We start from the raw sequence: 24,789 nt of genomic DNA, 5'->3' as shown, positions 1-24,789 counted from the left end.
GTATTGACACTTTGCCTGTTTAATGGCTCGTCTGAGGTCGTAGTGAGATTTCTTATAAGCGTCCGGATTAGTGTCCGGCTCCTTGAAAGCAGCAGCTCTAAACTTTAGCTCAGTGCGGATGTTGCCTGTAATTCATGGCTTCTGGTTTGGGTATGTACTGTATGTACGGTCACTGTGGGGTTAATGTCATCGATGCACTAATTAATGAAGCCGGTGACTGATGTGGTAAACACCTCAATTTTATCGGATGAATCCCGGAACATATTCCATTCTATTGAGCGTGTTACTGGTACTTCCTGTTTCAGTTTTTGCTTGTACGCAGGAATCAGGAGAATAGAGTTATGGTCAGATTTGCCAAAGGGAGGGCGAGGGAGAACCTTATTTAAAGTTATTCAAGTATAAATTACCAAATTTACCATAGATTTCCTGTTAATTACCAAAATGACAGAATATTCTGGTAAGTTTGGTAAATTAGCGGTATCGACAAGACCCAAAGACAGTTCTCTGAATAGATGTTTCCCTCTTCCTCCCTCAGTAGGAGACGAGAAGAAGAAGGATGGAGAGATGGAGAATGATTTGAGTGACACAGAAGACATATCAGACATGACAGACTCTCAGAAGACCAACAAGCTGTCAGAGATCTACTCCACCACCATACCCAGTGTGGACTCTGCCATGGAGTCCTGGGATGGATCCGGCATCGACGCCGGCTACGGAAGCCAAGGTAAAGACTAGTGGTAGACATGGTGAAATCTGTGGTAGGGTTATGGTTAGGGCCAGGGTTGAAGCTGGGGTTAGTGGTAGACTTATACATGGTGTTATAACGTAGTCCTGGGATGGCTCAGGAATTTACACTGGCTACGGCAGCCAACGTGAGACCAGTGGTAGACCTATACAGGATGTCTATAGGGAGACCAGTGGTAGACCTATACAGGATGTCTATAGGGAGACCAGTGGTAGACCTATACAGGATGTCTATAGGGAGACCAGTGGTAGACCTATACAGGATGTCTATAGGGAGACCAGTGGTAGACCTATACAGGATGTCTATAGGGAGACCAGTGGTAGACCTATACAGGATGTCTATAGGGAGACCAGTGGTAGACCTATACAGGATGTCTATAGGGAGACCAGTGGTAGGCCTATACAGGATGTCTATAGGGAGACCAGTGGTAGACCTATACAGGATGTCTATAGGGAGACCAGGGCCGGACAACCTCAGCCATGATGCTATCGTCCATGTTTCCTTTTAAACAAGTTGAAAAATAGAAATATAGTTGTTTTATTATACCCTATCCACCTCTTTCTCATGGTCCTTCCATTTGTTGTCTCGTTTGTGTAGAGCATGTTGTCTCTCTCTCTTTCTATTTTGTGTCTATCTAACTCTCTATGGCCCATCTCCCTCCTCTGCAGGAACCTATATCCACCAGGCAGCAGGCATTGCCCTGCACCCCCATGAGTGGAGGAGTGCCAAGCAAAGGAACAGCCCCCCACCCCCGGCCCGCCGTAGTAAGAACTACCCTTTTAGTGATGGGGGATTCAGTGAAGACGACTGGGACAAACCGTCAGGGTAAGACTCACTGTGGAGACCCCCTGTACGGTGTACATTTTAGGACATCCTCAAGCCTCAAGCCTCACATCTCACCCCTCCTTGTATACTATACTCACTATGGACACTGTAAAGTGTGTAGGTGATATGCACATCTCATATAAGCATTCAGGGTAAGACTCACTGTGGACTGGAGACCTCATGGTAGTAGCAGGTCCAGCTAGTGTTGGAAATTTCCAGTACGTTTTCCCCAAATTCCTACATTTTCCAGATATCTTGGTTGGAAGATTCCTGGAATCAGGAAGCAATAAGTAGATAATTAACAATCCTCCAACCAGGAGTTCTAGAAAACCTGGGAATTCTTGGAAAACAATGGAAGAACCCGTGACAGTATCCGGTGTTTGCAGGTTGAAACAATGGTAGGCCCCATAACAGTATCCGGTCTTTCTAGGTTGCTTCAATGAGAAACCCAATGACTTTACCAGTTCTTTGCAGGTAGCAACAATGGAAGGCTGATGACAGTATCCCATATTTGCAGGGTTTTTCTAGATAGTACACAAAGTCCTGTGCAACCCTCATGACAGCACAGCCGTTAATAAATTCTGATGAAGGCAGATTTCTGTTGAAACGTTGGTATTTCTGAAATGGAGGCTCATTGTACGTACGGTCAATGTGGGAACGTCGTCATCGATACGCTTGACTGATGTGGTAAACTCCTCAATGTTATCGGATGAATGCCGGAACATATTCCAGTCTGTGGTAGTGAAACAGTCCTGTAGCTTAGCATCCGCTTCATCAGACCACTTCCGTATTGAGCACGTCACTGGTACTTCCTGTTTGAGTTTTTTGCTTGTAAGCAGGAATCAGGAGGATAGAGTTATGGTCAGATTTTCCAAATGGAGGTCGAGGGAGAGCTTTGTTTACATTTCTGTGTGTGGAGTAAAGGAGACCTACAGTTTATTCGCCTCTAGTTGCACAGGTGACATGCTGGTAGAAATGAGGTAAGACATATTTCAGTTTCCCTGCATTAAAATCACCCGCCACTAAGGAGCACAGCCTCTGGATGTGCATTTTCTTGTTTGCTTATGGCCCTATACAGCTCGTTGAGTCTTAGTGCCAACGTTGGTTTGTGGTGGTAAATAAATAATATGGTCATAAGCTATTCTAACACAGGCGAGTAGAACCTCAAGATTTCCTTAATATTAGAGATTGCGCACCACTTAACCATACCCGAAGCTGCATATTATCCATGTCCTTATTCAGACATGATACTACAGTTCTTCAGGTCCCGTTGATAGGATAGTCTCAAACGGAGCTCATCCTGTTTATTCTCTAGTGATTTTACGTTCACCAATAGATTGGAGAGTAGAGGCGATTTATTTAATCGCCGACGTAGTCTTGTCAGGGAGTCCACTCGTTTGCCTCTCTTGCGCTGTCGCTTTTGAGTCCTTGAGACTAGGGCTTGGTCCAGAATGAGCGGTACATCCACAGCTGCCAACTCGTTGATGTCACGCCCTGACCTTAGAGAGCCGTTTTATTTCTCTATTTGGTGAGGTCAGGGTGTGATGTGGGGTGGGCATTCTATGTTTTGTTTTCTAGGTTTCTGTATTTCTATGTTTTGGCCGGGTATGGTTCTCAATCAGGGACAGCTGTCTATTGTTGTCTCTGATTGAGAATCATACTTAGGCAGCCTTTTTCCCCATCTAATGTGTGGGTAATTATTATTTTCCGTGTGTGTTTGTGTGCACCTCGGTTGCGTCACGTTCTTTGCTGTTTACCTGTTTGTTTTGTTTCGTTAAGGTTTTCACTCCTATTAAAAGATGTGGAACTACATGCACGCTGCGTCTTGGTTGATTTATGACAGGGAGTTTGAGGATAGCGAGCGTGACAGTTGAAGTAGAAATCTTCATCCAAATCGAGGTTAGTCATCGCTGTTCTGATGTCCAGAAGCTGTGGCTTAAATATTATGTACAAAAACAAAGTTAAAATCAGCATAAAACCCCCCACAAAATATCAGAATTGGTCAGGAGCCTGTAAAATGGCAGCTACCCACCGCAGCGCCATCTTCAACCATGAGGACCACTTCGTCTAACATGTCACACGTGTTCTGTTTCCTTCCTGTCTTGACTGAGATACACCCTGCCGGCTCCACAGTGAGGACATCACGAATGTACGTACTGCTTCGTCTAACATGTAACGTTTAACACCTTCCTGTGTTGTCACAGATACACCAGCCAGCCTCATAGTGACGGCATCACGCTAGACCACGAGGACAGTTTCTGGTGTCAGGCACTGGAAGACTTGGAGACCTGTGGACAGTCTGAGCTGCTCAGAGAGATAGAGGTATTACTACAGTAACTGACCAGGGTCAATTAAGACAATCAAGTGCCCCTGAACCTTTAAAAACGGAGGAGTCTGACACACACCTGACAAGGAAGATAAGAGACTGAACAAAAGTGAAGAACAGGTCCTGCATACTTAGATCCATGTCAATTCCAAAGGGGAAAAAGTTTATCTGTGAACCAATAAGACCAAAGAGCAGAATTTGACAGTACAGGAAGTTGCAGGAATACAGTGGCACACATACTGAACATCCCAGGTGTCTATTTGTTATTCCACTCCTGCTGCTGGTGTCCTGTTGTGTTGGGTCTAGCATGGTCACAGTAACATAGAGACATTCATGGAAAGACTGCATACTAACAAACAATGTATGCTAGTTCTGTCCTTGAGCTGTTCTTGTCTATTGATGTTCTGTATTATGTCATGTTTCATGTTTTGTGTGGACCCCAGGAAGGGTAGCTGCTGCTTTTGCAACAGCTAATGGGGATCCTAATAAAATGCCAGAACACCACAGGAACTATTTAAGCGATAAGGCCCAAGGGGTTTGGTATATGGCCAATATTCCACGGCTAAGGGCTTTTCTTATGCGCGACGTGTAGTGCCTGGATACAGCCCTTAGCCGTGTTATATTGGCCATATACCACAAACTCCCAAGGTACGTTATTGCTATTATAAACTGGTTACCAATGTAATTAAAGCAGTAAAAATAAATGCTTTGTCCTACCTGTGGTATACGAACTGATATACCATGTCTGTCAGCCAATCAGCATTCAGGGCTCGACCACCCAGTTTATAATAAAAAATATAGCCTGGATCTGTTTCTGTACAGGATGTCAATAAAAAGACAGGTGGACATCGACAATTTTTAGTTTCTGCTCGCATTTTCAGACCCCAGCTGGAAACTGCTTTGGTCGTTAAAGTAGTGTAATGTTATTCCGGCATGTTCGTCTACAGTTCCCAGTATAATGTTATTCCGGCATGTTAGTCTACAGTTCCCAGTATAATGTTATTCCGGCATGTTAGTCTACAGTTCCCAGTATAATGTTATTCCGGCATGTTAGTCCACAGTTCCCAGTGTAATGTTATTCCGGCATGTTAGTCTACAGTTCCCAGTATAATGTTATTCCGGCATGTTAGTCCACAGTTCCCAGTGTAATGTTATTCCGGCATGTTAGTCTACAGTTCCCAGTGTAATGTTATTCCGGCATGTTAGTCTACAGTTCCCAGTATAATGTTATTCCGGCATGTTAGTCTACAGTTCCCAGTATAATGTTATTCCGGCATGTTAGTCTACAGTTCCCAGTATAATGTTATTCCGGCATGTTAGTCTACAGTTCCCAGTGTAATGTTATTCCGGCATGTTAGTCTACAGTTCCCAGTGTAATGTTATTCCGGCATGTTAGTCTACAGTTCCCAGTATAATGTTATTCCGGCATGTTAGTCTACAGTTCCCAGTGTAATGTTATTCCGGCATGTTAGTCTACAGTTCCCAGTATAATGTTATTCCGTCATGTTAGTCTACAGTTCCCAGTATAATGTTATTCCGGCATGTTAGTCTACAGTTCCCAGTACAATGTTATTCCGGCATGTTAGTCTACAGTTCCCAGTATAATGTTATTCCGTCATGTTAGTCTACAGTTCCCAGTGTAATGTTATTCCGTCATGTTAGTCTACAGTTCCCAGTATAATGTTATTCCAGCATGTTAGTCCACAGTTCCCAGTGTAATGTTATTCCGGCATGTTAGTCTACAGTTCCCAGTATAATGTTATTCCGGCATGTTAGTCCACAGTTCCCAGTGTAATGTTATTCCGGCATGTTAGTCTACAGTTCCCAGTGTAATGTTATTCCGGCATGTTAGTCTACAGTTCCCAGTATAATGTTATTCCGGCATGTTAGTCTACAGTTCCCAGTGTAATGTTATTCCGGCATGTTAGTCTACAGTTCCCAGTATAATGTTATTCCGGCATGTTAGTCTACAGTTCCCAGTGTAATGTTATTCCGGCATGTTAGTCTACAGTTCCCAGTATAATGTTATTCCGGCATGTTAGTCTACAGTTCCCAGTATAATGTTATTCCGGCATGTTAGTCTACAGTTCCCAGTGTAATGTTATTCCGGCATGTTAGTCTACAGTTCCCAGTATAATGTTATTCCGGCATGTTAGTCTACAGTTCCCAGTACAATGTTATTCCGGCATGTTAGTCTACAGTTCCCAGTATAATGTTATTCCGGCATGTTAGTCTACAGTTCCCAGTGTAATGTTATTCCGGCATGTTAGTCTACAGTTCCCAGTATAATGTTATTCCGGCATGTTAGTCTACAGTTCCCAGTATAATGTTATTCCGGCATGTTAGTCTACAGTTCCCAGTATAATGTTATTCCGTCATGTTAGTCTACAGTTCCCAGTATAATGTTATTCCGTCATGTTAGTCTACAGTTCCCAGTGGTCCCATACACATGATATATTTACAGACTGGGAATGCTTCCCAAATGACACCCTATTCAATATGTAGTACACTACTCTTGACCAGAGACCTATGGACCCTGGTAGTGCCCTAAATTGGCAATAAGGCGTGATTTGTGAAGCATCCTGAGGAACTTTGTGGAGTCCATTATAAATGTACTGAAACCCCTCCAGTAGCTGCCTTGCCAGGTACTGGAGTCTCTGTCTGGAGTGTGTTCTATTTTTATGTCAGTGGAAAACAGAACTTACAGAACTTACATGACTTTATTATGTGTTATAAGACATAGGAGTGATCAAATGTATTGCTATTTAAGGGGTCCGGGTGTCTTGGCTTTTCGACTCTTCTCTGCTCTACCTCTACTCTTCTCTGCTCTACCTCTTCTCTGCTCTACTCTACTGTTCTCTACTCTACTCTGCTCTACTCTACTTTGCTATGCTCTGCTCTATGCTCTACTATTCTCTACTCCACTATGCTCTACTCTACCCTGTACTCTACTCTACTATGCTCTACTCTAATCTGTGCTCTACTCTACCCTGTACTCTACTCTACTATGCTCTACTCTAATCTGTACTCTACTCTACCCTGTACTCTACTCTGTATTCCACCATACTATGCTCTACTCTACTATGCTCTACTCTAATCTGTACGCTACTCTACCCTGTACTCTACTCTGTATTCCACCATACTATGCTCTACTCTACTATGCTCTACTCTAATCTGTACTCTACTCGACTATGCTCTACTCTACTCTATATTCTACCCTACTATACTCTACTCTGTATTCCACCCTACTATGCTCTACTCTGTATTCTACTACTATGCTCTACTCTCTGCTCTACTCTACTCTGTACTCTACTCTATGCTATACACTCTCTGCACTCTACGTTGTACTACACTCTACTGTTCTCTGCTCTACTCGACTATACTATGCTCTACTCTACTCTATACTCTCTCTACTCTGTACTCTACTCTACTGTTCTCTACTCTACTCTGATCTACTCTACTTTGCTATGCTCTACTCTACTATGCTCTACTCTACTCTGTGCGCTACCTTACTCTGTATTCGACCATACAATGCTCTACTCTACTCTGTACTATACTATGCTCTACTGTTCTCTGCTCTGCTCTACTCGACTATACTATGCTCTACTCTACTCTATACTCTACTCTACTCTGTACTCTACTCTACTGTTCTCTACTCTACTCTGATCTACTCTACTTTGCTATGCTCTACTCTACTATGCTCTACTCTACTCTGTGCGCTACTCTACTCTATATTCTACCCTACTATACTCTACTCTGTATTCCACCCTACTATGCTCTACTCTGTATTCTACTACTATGCTCTACTCTCTGCTCTACTCTACTCTGTACTCTACTCTATGCTATACACTCTCTGTACTCTACTCTATGCTATACACTCTCTGCACTCTACGTTGTACTCTACTCTACTGTTCTCTGCTCTACTCGACTATACTATGCTCTACTCTACACTCTACTCTACTCTGTACTCTACTCTACTGTTCTCTACTCTACTCTGATCTACTCTACTTTGCTATGCTCTACTATGCTCTACTCTACTCTGTGCGCTACTCTACTCTGTATTCGACCATACAATGATCTACTCTACTCTGTACTATACTATGCTCTACTCTACTCTGTACTCTACTCTATGCTCTACTCTACTCTAATACGCTCTACTATGCTCTACTCTAATCTGTACTTTACTCTACTATGATCTACTCTAATCTGTATTCTACCCTACTATGCTCTACTCTACTCTACCATGTACTATATTCTACTCTGCTCTGTACTCTACTCTACTATGCTCTACTCTACTCTATGCTCTACTCTACTCTGTGCTCTACTATGCAATACTCTACGCTGTACTCTACTCTATGCTCTACTCTGTACTCTACTCTACTATGCTCTACTCTACTCTGTACTCTACTCTGTACTCTACTATGCTCTACTCTACTCTGTACTCTACTCTGTACCCTACTATGCTCTACTCTACTCTGTATTCTAACCTACTGTGTTCTGCTCGATTCTGTACTCTACTCTGCTCTGTACTCTACTCTGCTCTGTACTCTTCTCTACTATGCTCTACTCTACTCTATGCTCTACTCTACTCTGTATTCTACCCTACTGTGTTCTACTCGATTCTGTACTCTACTCTGCTATGCTCTATCTGCACTCTACTCTAATCTGTACTCTACTATGCTCTACTCTACGCTGTATTCTACCCTACTATGCTCTACTCTACTATGCTCTACTCTACGCTGTATTCTACCCTACTATGCTCTACTCTACTATGCTCTACTCTACTATGCTCTACCCTATGCTCTACTCTGTACTCTACTCTACTGTGCTCTACTCTACTCTGTACTCTACTCTGCTCTGTACTCCACTCTACTCTGATCTACTCTACTTTGCTCTGCTCTGCTATGCTCTACACTTCTCTGTACTCTACTCTACTATGCTCTACTCTACGCTGTGCTCTACTCTGTACTCTACTCTATGATCTACTCTACTCTGTACTATACTCCACTCTACTATGCTCTACTCTACTCTGTACTCTACTCTGTACCCTACTATGCTCTACTCTACTCTGTATTCTACCCTACTATGCTCTACTCTACTATGCGCTACTCTACTGTGCTCTACTCGATTCCGTACTCTACTCTACTCTGTACTCTTCTCTACTATGCTCTAGTCTACTATACTCTACTCTACTCTGTACTCTACTCTACTGTGCTCTACTCTGTACTCTACTCTGCTATGCTCTACCCTATGTTCTACTCTACTCTGTACTATACGCTGCTATGCTCTACCCTATGCTCTACTCTACTCTACTCTGTACTCTACTCTGCTCTGTACTCTACTCTACTCTGATCTACTCTACGTTGCTATGATCTGCTATGCTCTACTCTTCTCTGTACTCTACTCTACTCTATTATGCTCTACTATACTCTAATATGCTCTACTCTACGCTCTACTATGCTGTACTCTACTCTCTACTCTACTCTATGCTATACTCCACTCTACTCTAATATGATCTGCTCTACTCTGTACTTTACTCTACTATGCTCTACTCCACTCTGTATTCTACCCTACTATGCTCTACTCTCCTCTGCACTCAACTATACTATGCTCTACTCTACTCTGTACTCTACTCTACTATGCTCTCCTCTACTGTGTATTCTACCCTACTATACTCTACTCTACTATGTACTCTACTCTACGGTGTACTCTACTCTTCTCTGCTCTATACTCTTCTCTACTATGCTCTACTCTACTCTATGCTCTACTCTACTCTGCACTCTACTATGTCTATGTACTCTACTCTACTGTGTACTCTACTCTTCTCTGCTCTGTACTCTTCTCTACTATGCTCTGTACTCTACTCTACTATGCTCTACTCTACTCTGTACTCTACTCTTCTCTGTATACTATTTTCTTCTCTGCTCTACTCTACTCTAATATGCTCTGCTCTACTCTACTCTGCTCTACTCTGTACTCGACTCTATGCTCTACTCTACTATGCTCTACTCTACTCTGTACTCTAATATACTATGATCTACTCTACACTACTCTATACTCTACTCTACTCTACTATGCTTTACTCTACTCTTCTCTAATATGCTCTGCTCTACTCTGTACTCTACTCTACTCTATGCTATACTCTTCTCTGCTCTACTCTACTCTAATATGCTCTGCTCTACTCTACTCTGTACTCTACTCTCTAATCTACCCCACTTTTCTATGCTCTACTCTACGCTCTACTATACTATGCTCTGCTCTACTCTACTCTGTACTCTCCTCTACTCTGTACTGTATTCTACTATGTACTCTACTCTGCTTTACTATGTACTCTACTCTACTATGCTCTACTCTGTACTCTACTCTACTTTCTCTCTATAGGCATCCATCATGACGGGCAGTGCCATCAGTATTGGGGTGGATGGTAACAGGTCCCATGCCGTCTCCCACCCTGGGGACCCTGTCAGCCAGCCCCGCGTCAGCCCTCTACGGAGGAGCTCCCTCCTGCACCACGATGCCAAGACCCACCTGCACCAGGAGGTCCACCTCCACCAGGAGGCCCATCTACCCCCGGAGGCCCAGCTCCTGCACCACGAGGCCAGGACTCAGTTGCATCATGAGGCCAAGGCCAAGAACACACTCCGGGTGTCTGAGAAGACCTGGGAGTCCCGCAGAATCAAGGAGGAGATGCAGGAGATCCTGTCCCCGACCCCTCTTGAGCTACACAAGGTGACTAATGTACCCACCATGCAGGGCTCTCCAACCCTGTTCCTGGAGAGCTGCCGTACCGTAGTATTTCACTCCAACCCTAATCAAGCGCACTTGATTCTTATAATTATCTGGTTGATTATCTGAATCGACTGGCGTTGGAGTGTAAACCTACAAGAGGGCAGCTCTCCAGGAACAGGGTTGGAGTTAAAACCTACAGGAATGGGGATACCTAGTCAGTGACTACGGGAACCGTGGGTTAACTGCCTTGCTCAGGAGGGTAGCTATCCAGGAACAGGGTTGGAGTTAAAACCTACAGGAGGGCAGTTCTCCAGGAACAGGGTTGGAGTTAAAACCTACAGGAGGGTAGCGATCCAGGAACAGGATTGGAGTTAAAACCTACAGGAGGGTAGCGATCCAGGAACAGGGTTGGCGTTAAAACCTACAGAAGGGAAAGGGAAAGGGAAATGGGGATACCTAGTCAGTGACTACGGGAACCGTGGGTTAACTGCCTTGCTCAGGAGGGTAGCTATCCAGGAACAGGGTTGGAGATAAAACCTACAGGAGGGCAGCTCTCCAGGAACAGGGTTGGAGATAAAACCTACTGGAGGGTAGCGATCCAGGAACAGGGTTGGAGTTAAAACCTACAGGAGGGTAGCGATCCAGGAACAGGATTGGCGTTAAAACCTACAGGAGGGTAGCGATCCAGGAACAGGGTTGGAGTTAAAACCTAGAGGAGGGTAGCGATCCAGGAACAGGGTTGGAGTTAAAACCTACAGGAGGGTAGCGATCCAGGAACAGGGTTGGAGATAAAACCTACAGGAGGGCAGCTCTCCAGAAACAGGGTTAAAGAGCTCTCCACCACGGGAACCTAACTGACTTGACGTTTATGACTTGACTCCACCATATGCTGTTGTTCCTTCCTGTTGGGGTCTAGACAGTGTACAGTAACAGACCACAGTAATCAATAATATATTAATACATACATGATTGACTAACAACACTAATGTATTGATTGGCTTGTGCACCCTGCTCTTCACTGTCACACCAACCTGTTTGCTGTAGTTAGTTTTCTCAATAGCACTGGTCTTGCCAATAGTGGCTCTTTCTGAGGAAGGTTTTACTTGCGAAGATCGTGATGCTGAATACACTTATTGTACAGTACTGCAAGTCACAGAATAAGAGTGCCTTTACCTGCTTCACTGCCCTCAGAGGTAAAGGTAAAACCATAGCAACCACCCTACTCTGTCATTGGCTTTAGTTAGCATTTTAGGTGTATGTTCAACCATCCCAAGGCCCCATTATGTCACAAAGCTGTGCAGCCATGTGTGAAGATGCAGGATATATGAGCAGTACTAACCGTGTTAAATGAGTTATGTGTCCAGCTATGTCCAGTTATATCCACCTATATCCACCTATGTCCACCTATGTCCAGCTATGTCCAGCTATATCCAGCTATGTCCAGCTATATCCAGCTATATCCAGCTATGTCCAGCTATATCCAGCTATGTCCAGCTATATCCAGCTATATCCAGCTATGTCCAGCTATGTCCAGCTATATCCAGCTATATCCAGCTATGTCCAGTTATGTCCAGCTATGTCCAGCTATGTCCAGCTATGTCCAGCTATGTCCAGCTATATCCAGCTATATCCAGCTATGTCCAGCTATGTCCAGCTATATCCAGCTATGTCCAGCTATGTCCAGCTATATCCAGCTATGTCCAGCTATATCCAGCTATATCCAGCTATGTCCAGCTATATCCAGCTATGTCCAGCTATGTCCAGCTGTGTCCAGCTATATCCAGCTATGTCCAGCTATATCCAGCTATATCCAGCTATGTCCAGCTATATCCAGCTATATCCAGATATGTCCAGCTATATCCAGCTGTGTTCAGCTTTGTCCAGTTATGTGTGTGTTGAAGCTACTGTATGTGTTTGCAGCACTAAACTATCGGGTTGTATTCCCCAGGTGACGGTGATGAAGGATCCAGAGAGCGATGACTTCGGCTTCAGCGTATCTGACGGGTTCCTAGAGAAAGGTGTTTACGTCAACATGATCCGTCCCGAGGGCCCGGCAGACCGTGCAGGCCTGAAACCATATGACAGGATCCTACAGGTGCCTACTGCGTCTGTAACTACCCATCAGCCTGTACCTACCCATCAGCCTTTACCTACCCATCAGCATGTAACTACCCATCAGCCTTTACCTACCCACCATACTGTACAGACAGACAGACAGACAGACAGACAGACAGACAGACAGACAGACAGACAGACAGACAGACAGACAGACAGACACAGACAGACACAGACAGACAGACAGACAGACAGACAGACAGACAGACAGACAGACAGACAGACAGACAGACAGACAGACAGACAGATGGATAAAAGCGTCTGCTAAATTGTATATATATATTATTACACACAGATACAGACACAGATACACAGACACACACACAGCATGGCACTAGCAGTGTTAGTATCTAATAATCATGTGTCTGTTTTATTTCACTGGGATTTTCTTCAGCTAGCCTGGCGAGTAACACCCACCCACCCACCCTCTCTCTCTCTCTCTCTCTCTCAATTCAATTAAATTCAAGGGGCTTTACTGGCATGGGAAACATATGTTAACATTGCCAAAGCAAGAGAATATACAAAAGTGAAATAAACAATAAAAATGAACAGAACAGTAAACATTACACTCACAGAAGTTCTCCCCCCCCCTCTCTCCCCCCCTGACTCCCTATCCACCCCTCTCTCCTTCTCCCCCCCCCCCCCCTCCCCCCCCTGCCTCCCTCTTCCCTTGCCAGCTGTACATAAGCTGGCTCTCAATACAGACCGCTGGCAAGTTAATAAATGATCAACGTATTAACAGAGAAAACATGGAGGGACAGGTTGGGTTGAGACCACTGGGAAATGGCAATAGCAACCCCACTGGTGGGAATACAGTACAATTATTATTATATCTTCCCTTTCATACCCACGAGACAGAAGAAAAGAAAAATAGGAAGACATTTTTAGACCAGAAGAAGTACAGTATCTATTTCAACCTTTCATACCCATGAGACAGAAGAAAAATGGAAGTACATTTTAAGACCAGAATAGGACAATGGGAATATTTCTGATTAAGCCAAAGCCTCAGTATAATAAAGTCCACTTATTGAAGGTAAATAAAGAAACCAAGAACTACTTACTATAAAAACTCACATTCAACGTGTACGGACTCGGCCAAGATTTAAAAAAAGTTCAATATGCACACCCAGCACATATGCCAGTTGCTCCTAATTCCAGCTCTCAGTTATCTAGCTGTCTTCCGAGCCTGATTCTCACTATACGGCCAACCCAAGCTGTACTGTGCTTGCTCTGATATTTTCCTTTCACATTGTCCTTCCAGCCTGGTTGTCCAGCTGCCATGGTGGTTGTGTAACCAGGCCAGAGCAGTACAGCACGGCTTGGCTCAGTTTGGTTCGGTTTGGGCCCATATAGTGTGAACCAGAATAAAATCAGCGCACACTGATGTGGTTATAAAGCAGGATTTAACAGTGCTGTTGCTATGTTGCTATTGACTACGGTGTTTGTGGAGTTTATTCCTAGAAATCAGTCCTTGGTTACAGAGTTTTATGGTTTAGAATGGGATCTGTCTGTGCGTAATCTACAGTAATAGAAGAGGTGTCCATATTGTGGCTGGAATCGGACAACTTCTTAATATGGGATGGCGTATGTATGTCTATTTGACACCCTCCATTTAGTATCCCTGTTGTAGTGAGGATTGTGCAACACATTAATAAACAACTGCTTCAACATGCACATAGGTCTGAATCCTAACTCACACAAATCATCCTACTGAAATCATTGACTGATTAAGGCAATATTCAGAGTTGCACGTGTATATCTATAAGTCAGAATGCCACCCACATTGTGACAAATTCCATACTGTCCAAACTCCAAAATTCTACCGACAGTGTCAAATAATAAATTAATCTGCATGTCTTCCCATTATTTGGGACATGTGAATGTGTCATTGTAAATGTCAACAGTTCTGTAAGTCACTTTGTCTGCTAAAGTCTGCAAAATGACTCTATTTTAGGGGTTGGTGAACCACATGCGTACAAGGGACTTTGACTTTTGATTGAATTTATAGTCTTGACTCCCAAGTTTCATGATTCAATACTTGCCATACCATCCACCGTTTTTAGGAAATTGTGCTGTAATCAACTATGTACTGAATATGAGTCTAATGAATTACTGAATATGAGTCTAATGAATTACTGAATAGGAGGCTAATTAATTACTGAATATGAGTCTAATGAATTACTGAATAGGAGGCTAATTAATTACTGAATATGAGGCTAATGAATTACTGAATAGGAGGCTAATTAATTACTCAATAAGAGTCTAATGAATTACTGAATAAGAGTCTAATGAATTACTGAATAAGAGTCGAATGAATTACTGAATAAGAGTCGAATGAATTACTGAATAAGAGTCGAATGAATTACTGAATAAGAGTCGAATAAATTACTGAATAAGAGTCAAATGAATTACTGAATAAGAGTCAAATGAATTACTGAATAAGAGTCAAATGAATTACTGAATAAGAGTAATGAATTACTGAATAAGAGTCTAAGGAATTGCTGAATAAGAGTCTAATGAATTACTGAATAAGAGTCTAATGAATTACTGAATAAGAGTCTAATGAATTACTGAATATGAGTCTAATGAATTACTGAATAGGAGGCTAATTAATTACTGAATAGGAGGCTAATTAATTACTGAATATGAGGCTAATTAATTACTGAATATGAGGCTAATGAATTACTGAATAGGAGGCTAATTAATTACTCAATAAGAGTCTAATTAATTACTCAATAAGAGTCTAATGAATTACTGAATAAGAGTCGAATGAATTACTGAATAAGAGTCGAATGAATTACTGAATAAGAGTCGAATGAATTACTGAATAAGAGTCGAATGAATTACTGAATAAGAGTCGAATAAATTACTGAATAAGAGTCAAATGAATTACTGAATAAGAGTCAAATGAATTACTGAATAAGAGTAATGAATTACTGAATAAGAGTCTAATGAATTACTGAATAAGAGTCTAATGAATTGCTGAATAAGAGTCTAATGAATTACTGAATAAGAGTCTAATGAATTACTGAATAAGAGTCTAATGAATTACTGAATAAGAGTCTAATGAATTACTGAATAAGAGTCTAATGAATTACTGAATAAGAGTCTAATGAATTACTGAATAAGAGTCTAATGAATTACTGAATAAGAGTCTAATGAATTACTGAATATGAGGCTAATGAATTACCTGAATAAGAGTCTAATGAATTACTGAATAAGAGTCTAATGAATTACTGAATAGGAGGCTAATTAATTACTGAATATGAGTCTAATGAATTACTGAATAGGAGGCTAATTAATTACTGAATATGAGGCTAATGAATTACTGAATAGGAGGCTAATTAATTACTCAGTAAGAGTCTAATGAATTACTGAATAAGAGTCGAATGAATTACTGAATAAGAGTCGAATGAATTACTGAATAAGAGTCGAATGAATTACTGAATAAGAGTCGAATAAATTACTGAATAAGAGTCAAATGAATTACTGAATAAGAGTCAAATGAATTACTGAATAAGAGTAATGAATTACTGAATAAGAGTCTAATGAATTACTGAATAAGAGTCTAATGAATTGCTGAATAAGAGTCTAATGAATTACTGAATAAGAGTCTAATGAATTACTGAATAAGAGTCTAATGAATTACTGAATAAGAGTCTAATGAATTACTGAATAAGAGTCTAATGAATTACTGAATAAGAGTCTAATGAATTACTGAATAAGAGTCTAATGAATTACTGAATAAGAGTCTAATGAATTACTGAATATGAGGCTAATGAATTACCTGAATAAGAGTCTAATGAATTACTGAATAAGAGTCTAATGAATTACTGAATATGAGGCTAATGAATTACTGAATAAGAGTCTAATGAATTACTGAATAAGAGTCTAATGAATTACTGAATAGGAGGCTAATTAATATCCACTTCCCCTGGTGCTGTAGGTGAACCATGTGCGTACCAGAGACTTTGACTGCTGCTTGGCTGTGCCCCTGATCACCGAGGCTGGGGACAAGCTGGAGCTGGTGATCAGCAGGAACCCTCTGGCCCAGCAACTGCACCAAGACTGTCTGGACCAGGACCAAGGCCTTCTCATCTCTGCACTGCAGTCCAACAGTAGGGAACAACACCACTATACCACCACTACAACCAGAGCCATGGACCTGTGATTACAGACACGCAGTACAGACACACAGAACCACAGACCAGGACTAAGGACTACTGACTTCTGCACTGCAGTCCAACAGCTGAGACCACCAATTACAACCAGAGCCATGGACCTGTAATTACAGACACGCAGTACAGACACACAGAACCACAGACTAGGACTAAGGACTACTGACTTCTGCACTGCAGTCCAACAGCTGAGACCACCACTACAACCAGAGCCATGGACCTGTGATTACAGACACGCAGTACAGACAAACTACAGACCGGTAACTACAGACCTGTAACCACAGACCTGTAACCACAGACCGGTAACTACAGACCTGTAACCACAGACCGGTAACTACAGACCTGTAACTACAGACCGGTAACTACAGACCTGTAACCACAGACCGGTAACCACAGACCGGTAACCACAGACCTATAACTGCAGACATGTAACTATAGACCTGTAACCACAGACCTGTAACCACAGACCTATAACTAAGGACCTGTAACCACAGACCTGTAACTAGAGACACACAGAGACAGAACCACAGACCAGCATCACAGACCTGTAATTACAAACACACTGAACCACAGACCAGCATCACAGACCTGTGACACTACTATAATGATAAAAATTAAAGGTGCACATACAAAGTTGACGTGTTTACTACGTACATCGCTGGACCTGTGACCAGGTGTTCAACTGACACGGAACCACAGACACTACCCGTGGTGGCTGGACTTGTACCAACAGCTACACCGTACAGACTCACAGAACTCTGTCTTCAGCCCTATCAAACACGGTAAAAAAAAACAATGTGAAGATGTTTTTACAGATTCCTTTTTACCCCAAGTCTCGTGTTTCCTGTGTTGTCATTATGTCAACCCCTTATATATAAAAAAAAAAATTAAGTAACAGTTGACCTGTGACCTATTCTGAGACTGCTTTTGTTTGTTTGAATCTTCAAAAAGCGGAAGCTTATGAACACACACACACACACACACACACACACACACACACACACACACACACACACACACACACACACACACACACACACACACACACACACACACACACACACACACACACACACACACACACACACTGTTGACAAATGGTGAAGGAGGACAATGCAGAAGCCTGCTGCTATAGGGGGGCTGATGGGGAAAATAAAACTGAAGTGTTTGGTCCTTCAGCAAAGACTTTTATATGGACATATTGTGGTCAGTCAGTGGTCGGATGAGTATTTACACTGCAATCCTTTTTTATTTGTGTGTATTGATTGATGCGCTTTCATATTTCAACGTTTTGGCCAATCGGATTTACGGATGCCCTCAAGCAACAATCTGAGACATAATAGTATTCCAATGAGTTGTCTTTGTTTATCCTGCTGATGTATTCTTTAGTTTGTCCTCCTTTCTGTCCACTCCCTCGGTTCATCTACCCCTCTATCCCTCTATCCCTCTGTTCATCTATCCCTCTGTTCATCTACCCCTCTATCCCTCTGTTCATCTACCCCTCTATCCCTCTGTTCATCTATTCCTCTGTTCATCTACCCCTCTGTCCCTCTGCCCCTCTATCCCTCTATCCATCTACCCCTCTATTCATCTATCCCTCTACCCCTCTATCCCTCTACACCTCTGTCCCTCTGTTCCTCTGCCCCTCTATCCCTCTATCCATCTACCCCTCTATGCATCTACCCCCCTATTCATCTATGCCTCTACCCCTCTGTCCTGGCACCATGTAGCATCTAAACCCATGTGCCATATTGGAATTGGAGGGCACATATCATCCTCTCTGAACTAAACTAAAGCCAAGCTGCCACTCCCCCACCTCTACCGGCCAAATATTGCAAATGTTTCCCGTGATGGAAAATGGCTGGGGCTATTTTAGACTCACAGTTAAACCTGGGCATAATATAGCAGCACCAAACCCTCTTCCAGCACAGTGTCCAGCTCCCAGCCTTTTTAGCCTTGCTGTTAAGACGTTAAAGCACAGAGGTCACTGATGTCTGCTTTCAGTTGACCCCCAGGTCAACCTGAAGTACCACAGAGGACACTGAGGCCTGCTTTCAGTTGATCCCCACTTCAACCTGAAGTACCACAGAGGACACTGAGGCCTGCTTTCATTTGACCCCCAGGTCAACCTGAAGTAAAAACCTCTCTGTTAATAGATTTGGGGCTCTATTCAAGCTGTATCCATGAAGCGTTACAGATTCTGTGCTAGTAATTTAAAGGTGATTTCCGATTCAATCAATCAATCAAATGTATTTATAAAGCCCTTCTTACATCAGCTGATGTCACAAAGTGCTGTACAGAAACCCAGCCTAAAACCCCAAACAGCAAGCAATGCAGGTGTAGAAGCACGGTGGCTAGGAAAAACTCCCTAGAAAGGCCAAAACCTAGGAAGAAACCTAGAGAGGAACCAGGCTATGAGGGGTGGCCAGTCCTCTTCTGATTGAGCCGACATATGTGGGAACACTACTACTGTGGAAACATTGCCTTTACATTCCAGTCTTTCTACAACGCTGAATTTCTGCGATACAGATTGAATAGTGTTCTTGGTATTAATAAACTATGTGCCATTGTACTAATGTACTAATGACCAATGGCAGCAAAGTCTTGGTTTTCATTAGGACACACAACAGAAAACATTTCAAAATGTTTTACAACAGAAAACATTTTCAAAGACGTTTTTACAACAGAAAACATTTTCAAAACGTTTTTACAACAGATAACATTTTCAAAAACGTTTTTACAACAGAAAACATTTTCAAAAAGTTTTTACAACAGAAAACGTTTTCAAAAACGTTTTACAACAGACAACGAAAAAAGTCCAGCTAGTTTTCTTCTGACCACGAACCTGAGGATAACAACATATCTGCTTAGTCCACCTATTATTAACCCATATAATCAATAACTACTATGAATATTAGTTATGAAACATGGCTGGTAAAGGATCGGTCACATATAATCCTTCCCTCTCTGGTATGCGAGGAATCCTTCTGCTTGATTTGATATTAAGGTCGAATGACAGTGAACACTCATTAATCACTACCCAGGGACAAGAGATCAGAGCTCTCTCTCTCTCTGTAAAAAAACAACAACATTTAATGGTAGAAATAAACAGAGAATTGAAGGATTTTTAAATGAATTACAGTACAGTGCCGTCGTCATTATACTGTAGAAAGGTAATGAATGCAGGGTCTTACACACTCTCGATTGCAACGATATTTACCATTCTCAAATCTTTACATTGGTGATCTGGTATGCTCCTTTTTACACAGTATTCATCCAGTCTCCCAAAAGATTTGGCCGTCCCAAAAGAGTTCCTATCAGTACTGCATCATATCAGCAACTAGATTAGATATACTTTGGTACAAACTTGATATGACATGTTTAGTCAACCACTAGGTAGAAATAAAGGACTGAAGACGAGGTCTTTGGGTTTCTTGGCTGACAATGAGTTTCGTCTTTGACTGGAACTCAGCAACGTCCTTCAGTTTCTCTCACCGGTAACGTTCTAGCCTGGTACCAGTTCTGTTTGTGATGTCTTTAAAAAATAATAAACTGTGGTCGTCACGCCAAACAATGACTGTAGGAGTTGGATCAAGAAAGGACAAATAGATCCTGGAACAAATTAGTAACATTCCTCTCTGTGTTTCGTTACTTTTTTAGGTTCTCAAAAAACAGTTTCAGTACACTGCTTACAATGTGGTCAAGAAAGATAAAATAACATGCACCTTCTAGCATGTCTAGCTAGCAATGCCAGTTACCTATGCCAGTTACCTATGCCAGTTACCAATGCCAGTTACCAATGCCAGTTACCAATGCCAGTTACCAATGCCAGTTACTAAAGCCAGGCAAGCGTAAAGATGTTTGGAAAAATTAGAAAAGCCACAACTTAGTTTCTTTCCAGGCAAACAATAAGCTGTATTATCTCATCGGAGTCTATTACGTATCAATGAGTAGTCGACAAGTAAACAAGCATGGCCGTCTCTTTAAGAGTTCTCAGAAAACATGTTTGCAAGTGAGAAAACGTCTGCCTCCACTAGCTTGTTATTGATAAAAGAGTATATTTAGGACTATTATTAGCCCTTTATCTCTCATGTGGTCAAGAAAATTCCTGCCTTCTCTTTAAAAAAATCTATTTTTGAAGCTATTTTCTTGGTCCCCAGAGCAGCAAACCCCTTGCCAAAACACTTTTTACTTGTAATTATCTGAGGATTACTCCAAATGTTTTCCCTGCCCCAGGATACGTTCCAAATGGCACCCTTCCCTACGTAGTGCACTACTGTTGACCAGGGCCCAAAGGATAGTGCACTACTGTTGACCAGGGCCCATAGGGTAGTGCACTACTGTTGACCAGGGCCCATAGTGTAGTACACTACTGTTGACCAGGGCCCATAGGGTAGTGCACTACTGTTGACCAGGGCCCATAGGGTAGTGCACTACTGTTGACCAGGGCCCATAGGGTGCCATTTGGGACACATATCCAGAGTCCCGTTTATACCCTGTGTTGGAAAGCACCAGTTGGGTCTATGAAGTAGAAAGCACTCATTGTTCCACAAACTTTTAGAGAATTCTCATAGGAACAATCACCGTCTCTGTTCAGGCTTGTATTATTGCCCACGGAACTGGCCCTGACCACAGAATTATAGACCGTTTCTTTTTCTCCTTTCTCTCTCTCTCTCTCCTTCCCTTTCTTATGTGTCTCTTTCCTTTCTCATAATTTCACATACCCTCTCTCTCTCTCTCTCTGTCTTTCACCTTCTCTCTCTCTCTCTCTCTCAATTCAACTCAATTCCAATTAAGGGGTTTTATTGGCATGGGAAACATATGTTTACATTGCCAAAGCAAGTGAAATAGAAAGTAAACAAATGTGAAATAAACAATAAAAAAAACATTAAACGTTACACTCACATTTGAAATGTCATAGGTTCTTTCTCTCCCACTCTCATGTCTCTCTCTCTCTCTCCCTCTTTCTCTTTCTCTCTGTCTCTCTCTCTCTCCCACTCTTCTCTCTCTCTCTCTCTCTCTCTCTCTCTCTCTCTCTCTCTCTCTCTCTCTCTCTCTCTCTCTCTCTCTCTCTCTCTCTCTCTCTCTTCCACTCTCTCTCTCTCTCTCTCTTCCACTCTCTTCCACTCTCTCTCTCTCTTCCACTCTCTCCCACTCTCCTCTCTCTCTCTGTAGCTTTTATGTAACTCCACAAAAATCTATCCCTGGTAATGGAAGGCCAATGTTAAAGGCAGTTTCATAATGCTGGGCCTGTATTCATAAATCAAGAAGACCAATTTGTAAACGGGGGGAAATTATCAATTAATTTCAATCGCATAGCAACGAGTGTTACATGTACCTTAGGTATCTTCATGTACAAATGATAAAATGTTGAGATTGAAGACAACGCAATATGAAGTGGCAAAAAATAAGAAGGGTTTCTTAAGGTTAGAGTTTAACAAGCTTTTCAGGCATTTTACATGTAATCATCCCTATGCATTTCAAAGGTCAAATTGATGTATGCAATGACAGTGTGTATTTGAAGAGTTTATTTCCAAAATCCAATATCCACCCCCCCAAGAAATTGTGTTTTTCATCAGAAGTGATTGCTTGTGGGTACCTTCATGTGTCTGTAAAATATTACTGTTCTCAATTTTTTATTTATTAAACGTTTTTAGATGTATATGATTTGTATTATTTGTTTCATTGCCAAACACTATATATCCATTGTTTAGCCTGAATAGATTGTTCCCTTTCCTGTATATTTGACTGTGATATGTGGTCGTCTCACCGAGCTATCGTAACAAAAATGCACTGGATAAGAGCAGCTGCTAAATGACAAATGTAAATGTTTTACATAAATATCTCATATTACTGTGTTCAATTATTTGTTTAAAAAATATATATATACTGTATATTGATGTCAACAAATGCATAATTTATACATTTCTTCATAAAAAATGTGTGTCATTTGTTACATTTGACCGTGTGAAACTGGATATGTAGCATTTTGCAACAAAAATCATGATTACATCTCTCTGAAAATGAAACCATCAAGTGATAGACTATAAACAAATACATGTCTGTCACTGAACAACCACATGCCACGATTAGGTAGTGAGAAAAACACACCAATCTCTTTCAATATTTATTTTAACAATAAACGCTAATTTACCAACATTTCTGAAAATAGATATATAGCGTTTTGGAATGAAACTCTTCATTTTTTTTTTATGTGTAATGTTAATGTTCTATTCTCTCTATAGTATGTTTATATTATATTTTCTCCCTCGATGGATCGGAGCACAATAAAAAAAGAGGCCTATGGTTATTGAGATTTTTTATGAGGAAAATACTGTACTGCTACACCTTGAAGAGAAAAAGAGTGAATAATAAACAAGGACATGTTTTTGCTACATGTTTGTGTCATAGGGGATTCATGTAGTTCTTTAAATGTGTTTATTGCAACCAAAAGAGGAAGCACCAGATTTATTAACATGAAATGTTGTTGTTGATAAGGAATTTACATTATCCCTAACGCACGCACGCACGCACGCACGCACGCACGCACGCACGCACGCACGCACGCACGCACACACACACACACACACACACACTCTGCTGTTGTACTAGTATGTTTAAGTGGGGGAGGAAGGAAGTTTCATTATTTGTTTATCCCTCTTTGCTTAATGACTTGAAACCTGTCCAAGTTGTGCAGAGGTAAACTATGTTCTCAACTGCTTGAAACCTGTAGTGTAGAGGTAATAATGGTTTACATAATGGTACACACACACACACACACACACTTCAAATTGATTTAGGGCATCATTATCTAAATATTTTTGAAAATGGCTTGATTTATAAGATTAACAGTTAGAGCACCAGTACTGTTTCTCTCTGCCTGTCCTAGTTTGCTGTCCTAACCTGCTGTCCTAACCTGCTGTCTAGCCTGCTGTCCTAGCCTGCTGTCCTAGCCTGCTGTCCTAGCCTGCTGTCCTAGCCTGCTGTCCTAACCTGCTGTCCTAACCTGCTGTCTAGCCTGCTGTCCTAGCCTGCTGTCCTAGCCTGCTGTCCTAGCCTGCTTTCCTAGCCTGCTGTCCTAGCCTGCTGTCTAGCCTGCTGTCTAGTCTGCTGTCCTAGCCTGCTGTCCTAGCCTGCTGTCCTAGCCTGCTGTCCTAGCCTGCTGTCCTAGCCTTCTGTCCTAACCTGCTGTCCTAGCCTGCTGTCCTAACCTGCTGTCCTAGCCTTCTGTCCTAGCCTGCTGTCCTAGCCTTCTGTCTAGCCTTCTGTCCTAACCTTCTGTCCTAACCTTCTGTCCTAGCCTTCTGTCCTAGCCTTCTGTCCTAGCCTTCTGTCTAGCCTGCTGTCCTAGACTTCTGTCTAGCCTTCTGTCCTAGCCTTCTGTCCTAGCCTGCTGTCCTAACCTGCTTTCCTAGCCTGCTGTCCTAGCCTTCTGTCCTAGCCTTCTGTCTAGCCTGCTGTCCTAGCCTTCTGTCCTAACCTTCTGTCCTAGCCTTCTGTCCTAGCCTTCTGTCCTAGCCTTCTGTCTAGCCTGCTGTCCTAGACTTCTGTCCTAGCCTTCTGTCTAGCCTGCTGTCCTAGACTTCTGTCTAGCCTTCTGTCCTAGCCTTCTGTCCTAGCCTGCTGTCCTAGCCTTCTGGCCGGCCTGCGTGATGCAAACTGCAGGGTCCTAGTCCTTAGTCCAAAAGGTAGCAAAACCTAGCAAAATGCTTTTCAACACACAAATTGTTTCTTATTGGACAAGTAAAGGTAGTCCCACCCTTTTTCAGTCTGTTTTCTAACATTTGGTGCCTAATGAACAGCTCTCTGCCTGGCATGCTAGCTGGTCTTAAATGGTGCACACAGCAGTTCTGTGTCTTCAGCAGAAGCAG

At 42.2% G+C, this 24,789-nt stretch overlaps 1 protein-coding gene across 7 annotated transcripts in view; it reads left to right on the top strand.

Annotated features, from left to right (window-relative positions):
• Positions 1–23,326, top strand: part of LOC139536351 (glutamate receptor-interacting protein 2-like) — a 351,360-nt gene extending 328,034 nt beyond the window's left edge. For 6 of the 7 annotated variants that reach the window (XM_071336818.1, XM_071336816.1, XM_071336821.1 and 3 more), the window contains exons 19-24: positions 536–724; positions 1,414–1,570; positions 3,775–3,892; positions 10,278–10,625; positions 12,574–12,720; positions 16,687–23,326. In XM_071336818.1, coding sequence (XP_071192919.1) covers positions 536–724; positions 1,414–1,570; positions 3,775–3,892; positions 10,278–10,625; positions 12,574–12,720; positions 16,687–16,911 — 1,184 coding nt within the window. In that variant the 3' untranslated portion in view covers positions 16,912–23,326. The remainder of the gene's footprint in view (positions 1–535; positions 725–1,413; positions 1,571–3,774; positions 3,893–10,277; positions 10,626–12,573; positions 12,721–16,686) is intronic. The other variant, XM_071336817.1, reaches the window with a different exon arrangement.
• The last annotated feature ends 1,463 nt before the right edge of the window (positions 23,327–24,789 follow it).

Source organism: Salvelinus alpinus, chromosome 12, assembly GCF_045679555.1.
Source record: "Salvelinus alpinus chromosome 12, SLU_Salpinus.1, whole genome shotgun sequence".
NCBI classification, from domain to species: domain Eukaryota; kingdom Metazoa; phylum Chordata; class Actinopteri; order Salmoniformes; family Salmonidae; genus Salvelinus; species Salvelinus alpinus.
Note: the sequence above shows the minus strand (reverse complement) of the source record. Positions and strands in the feature narration are given on the sequence as shown.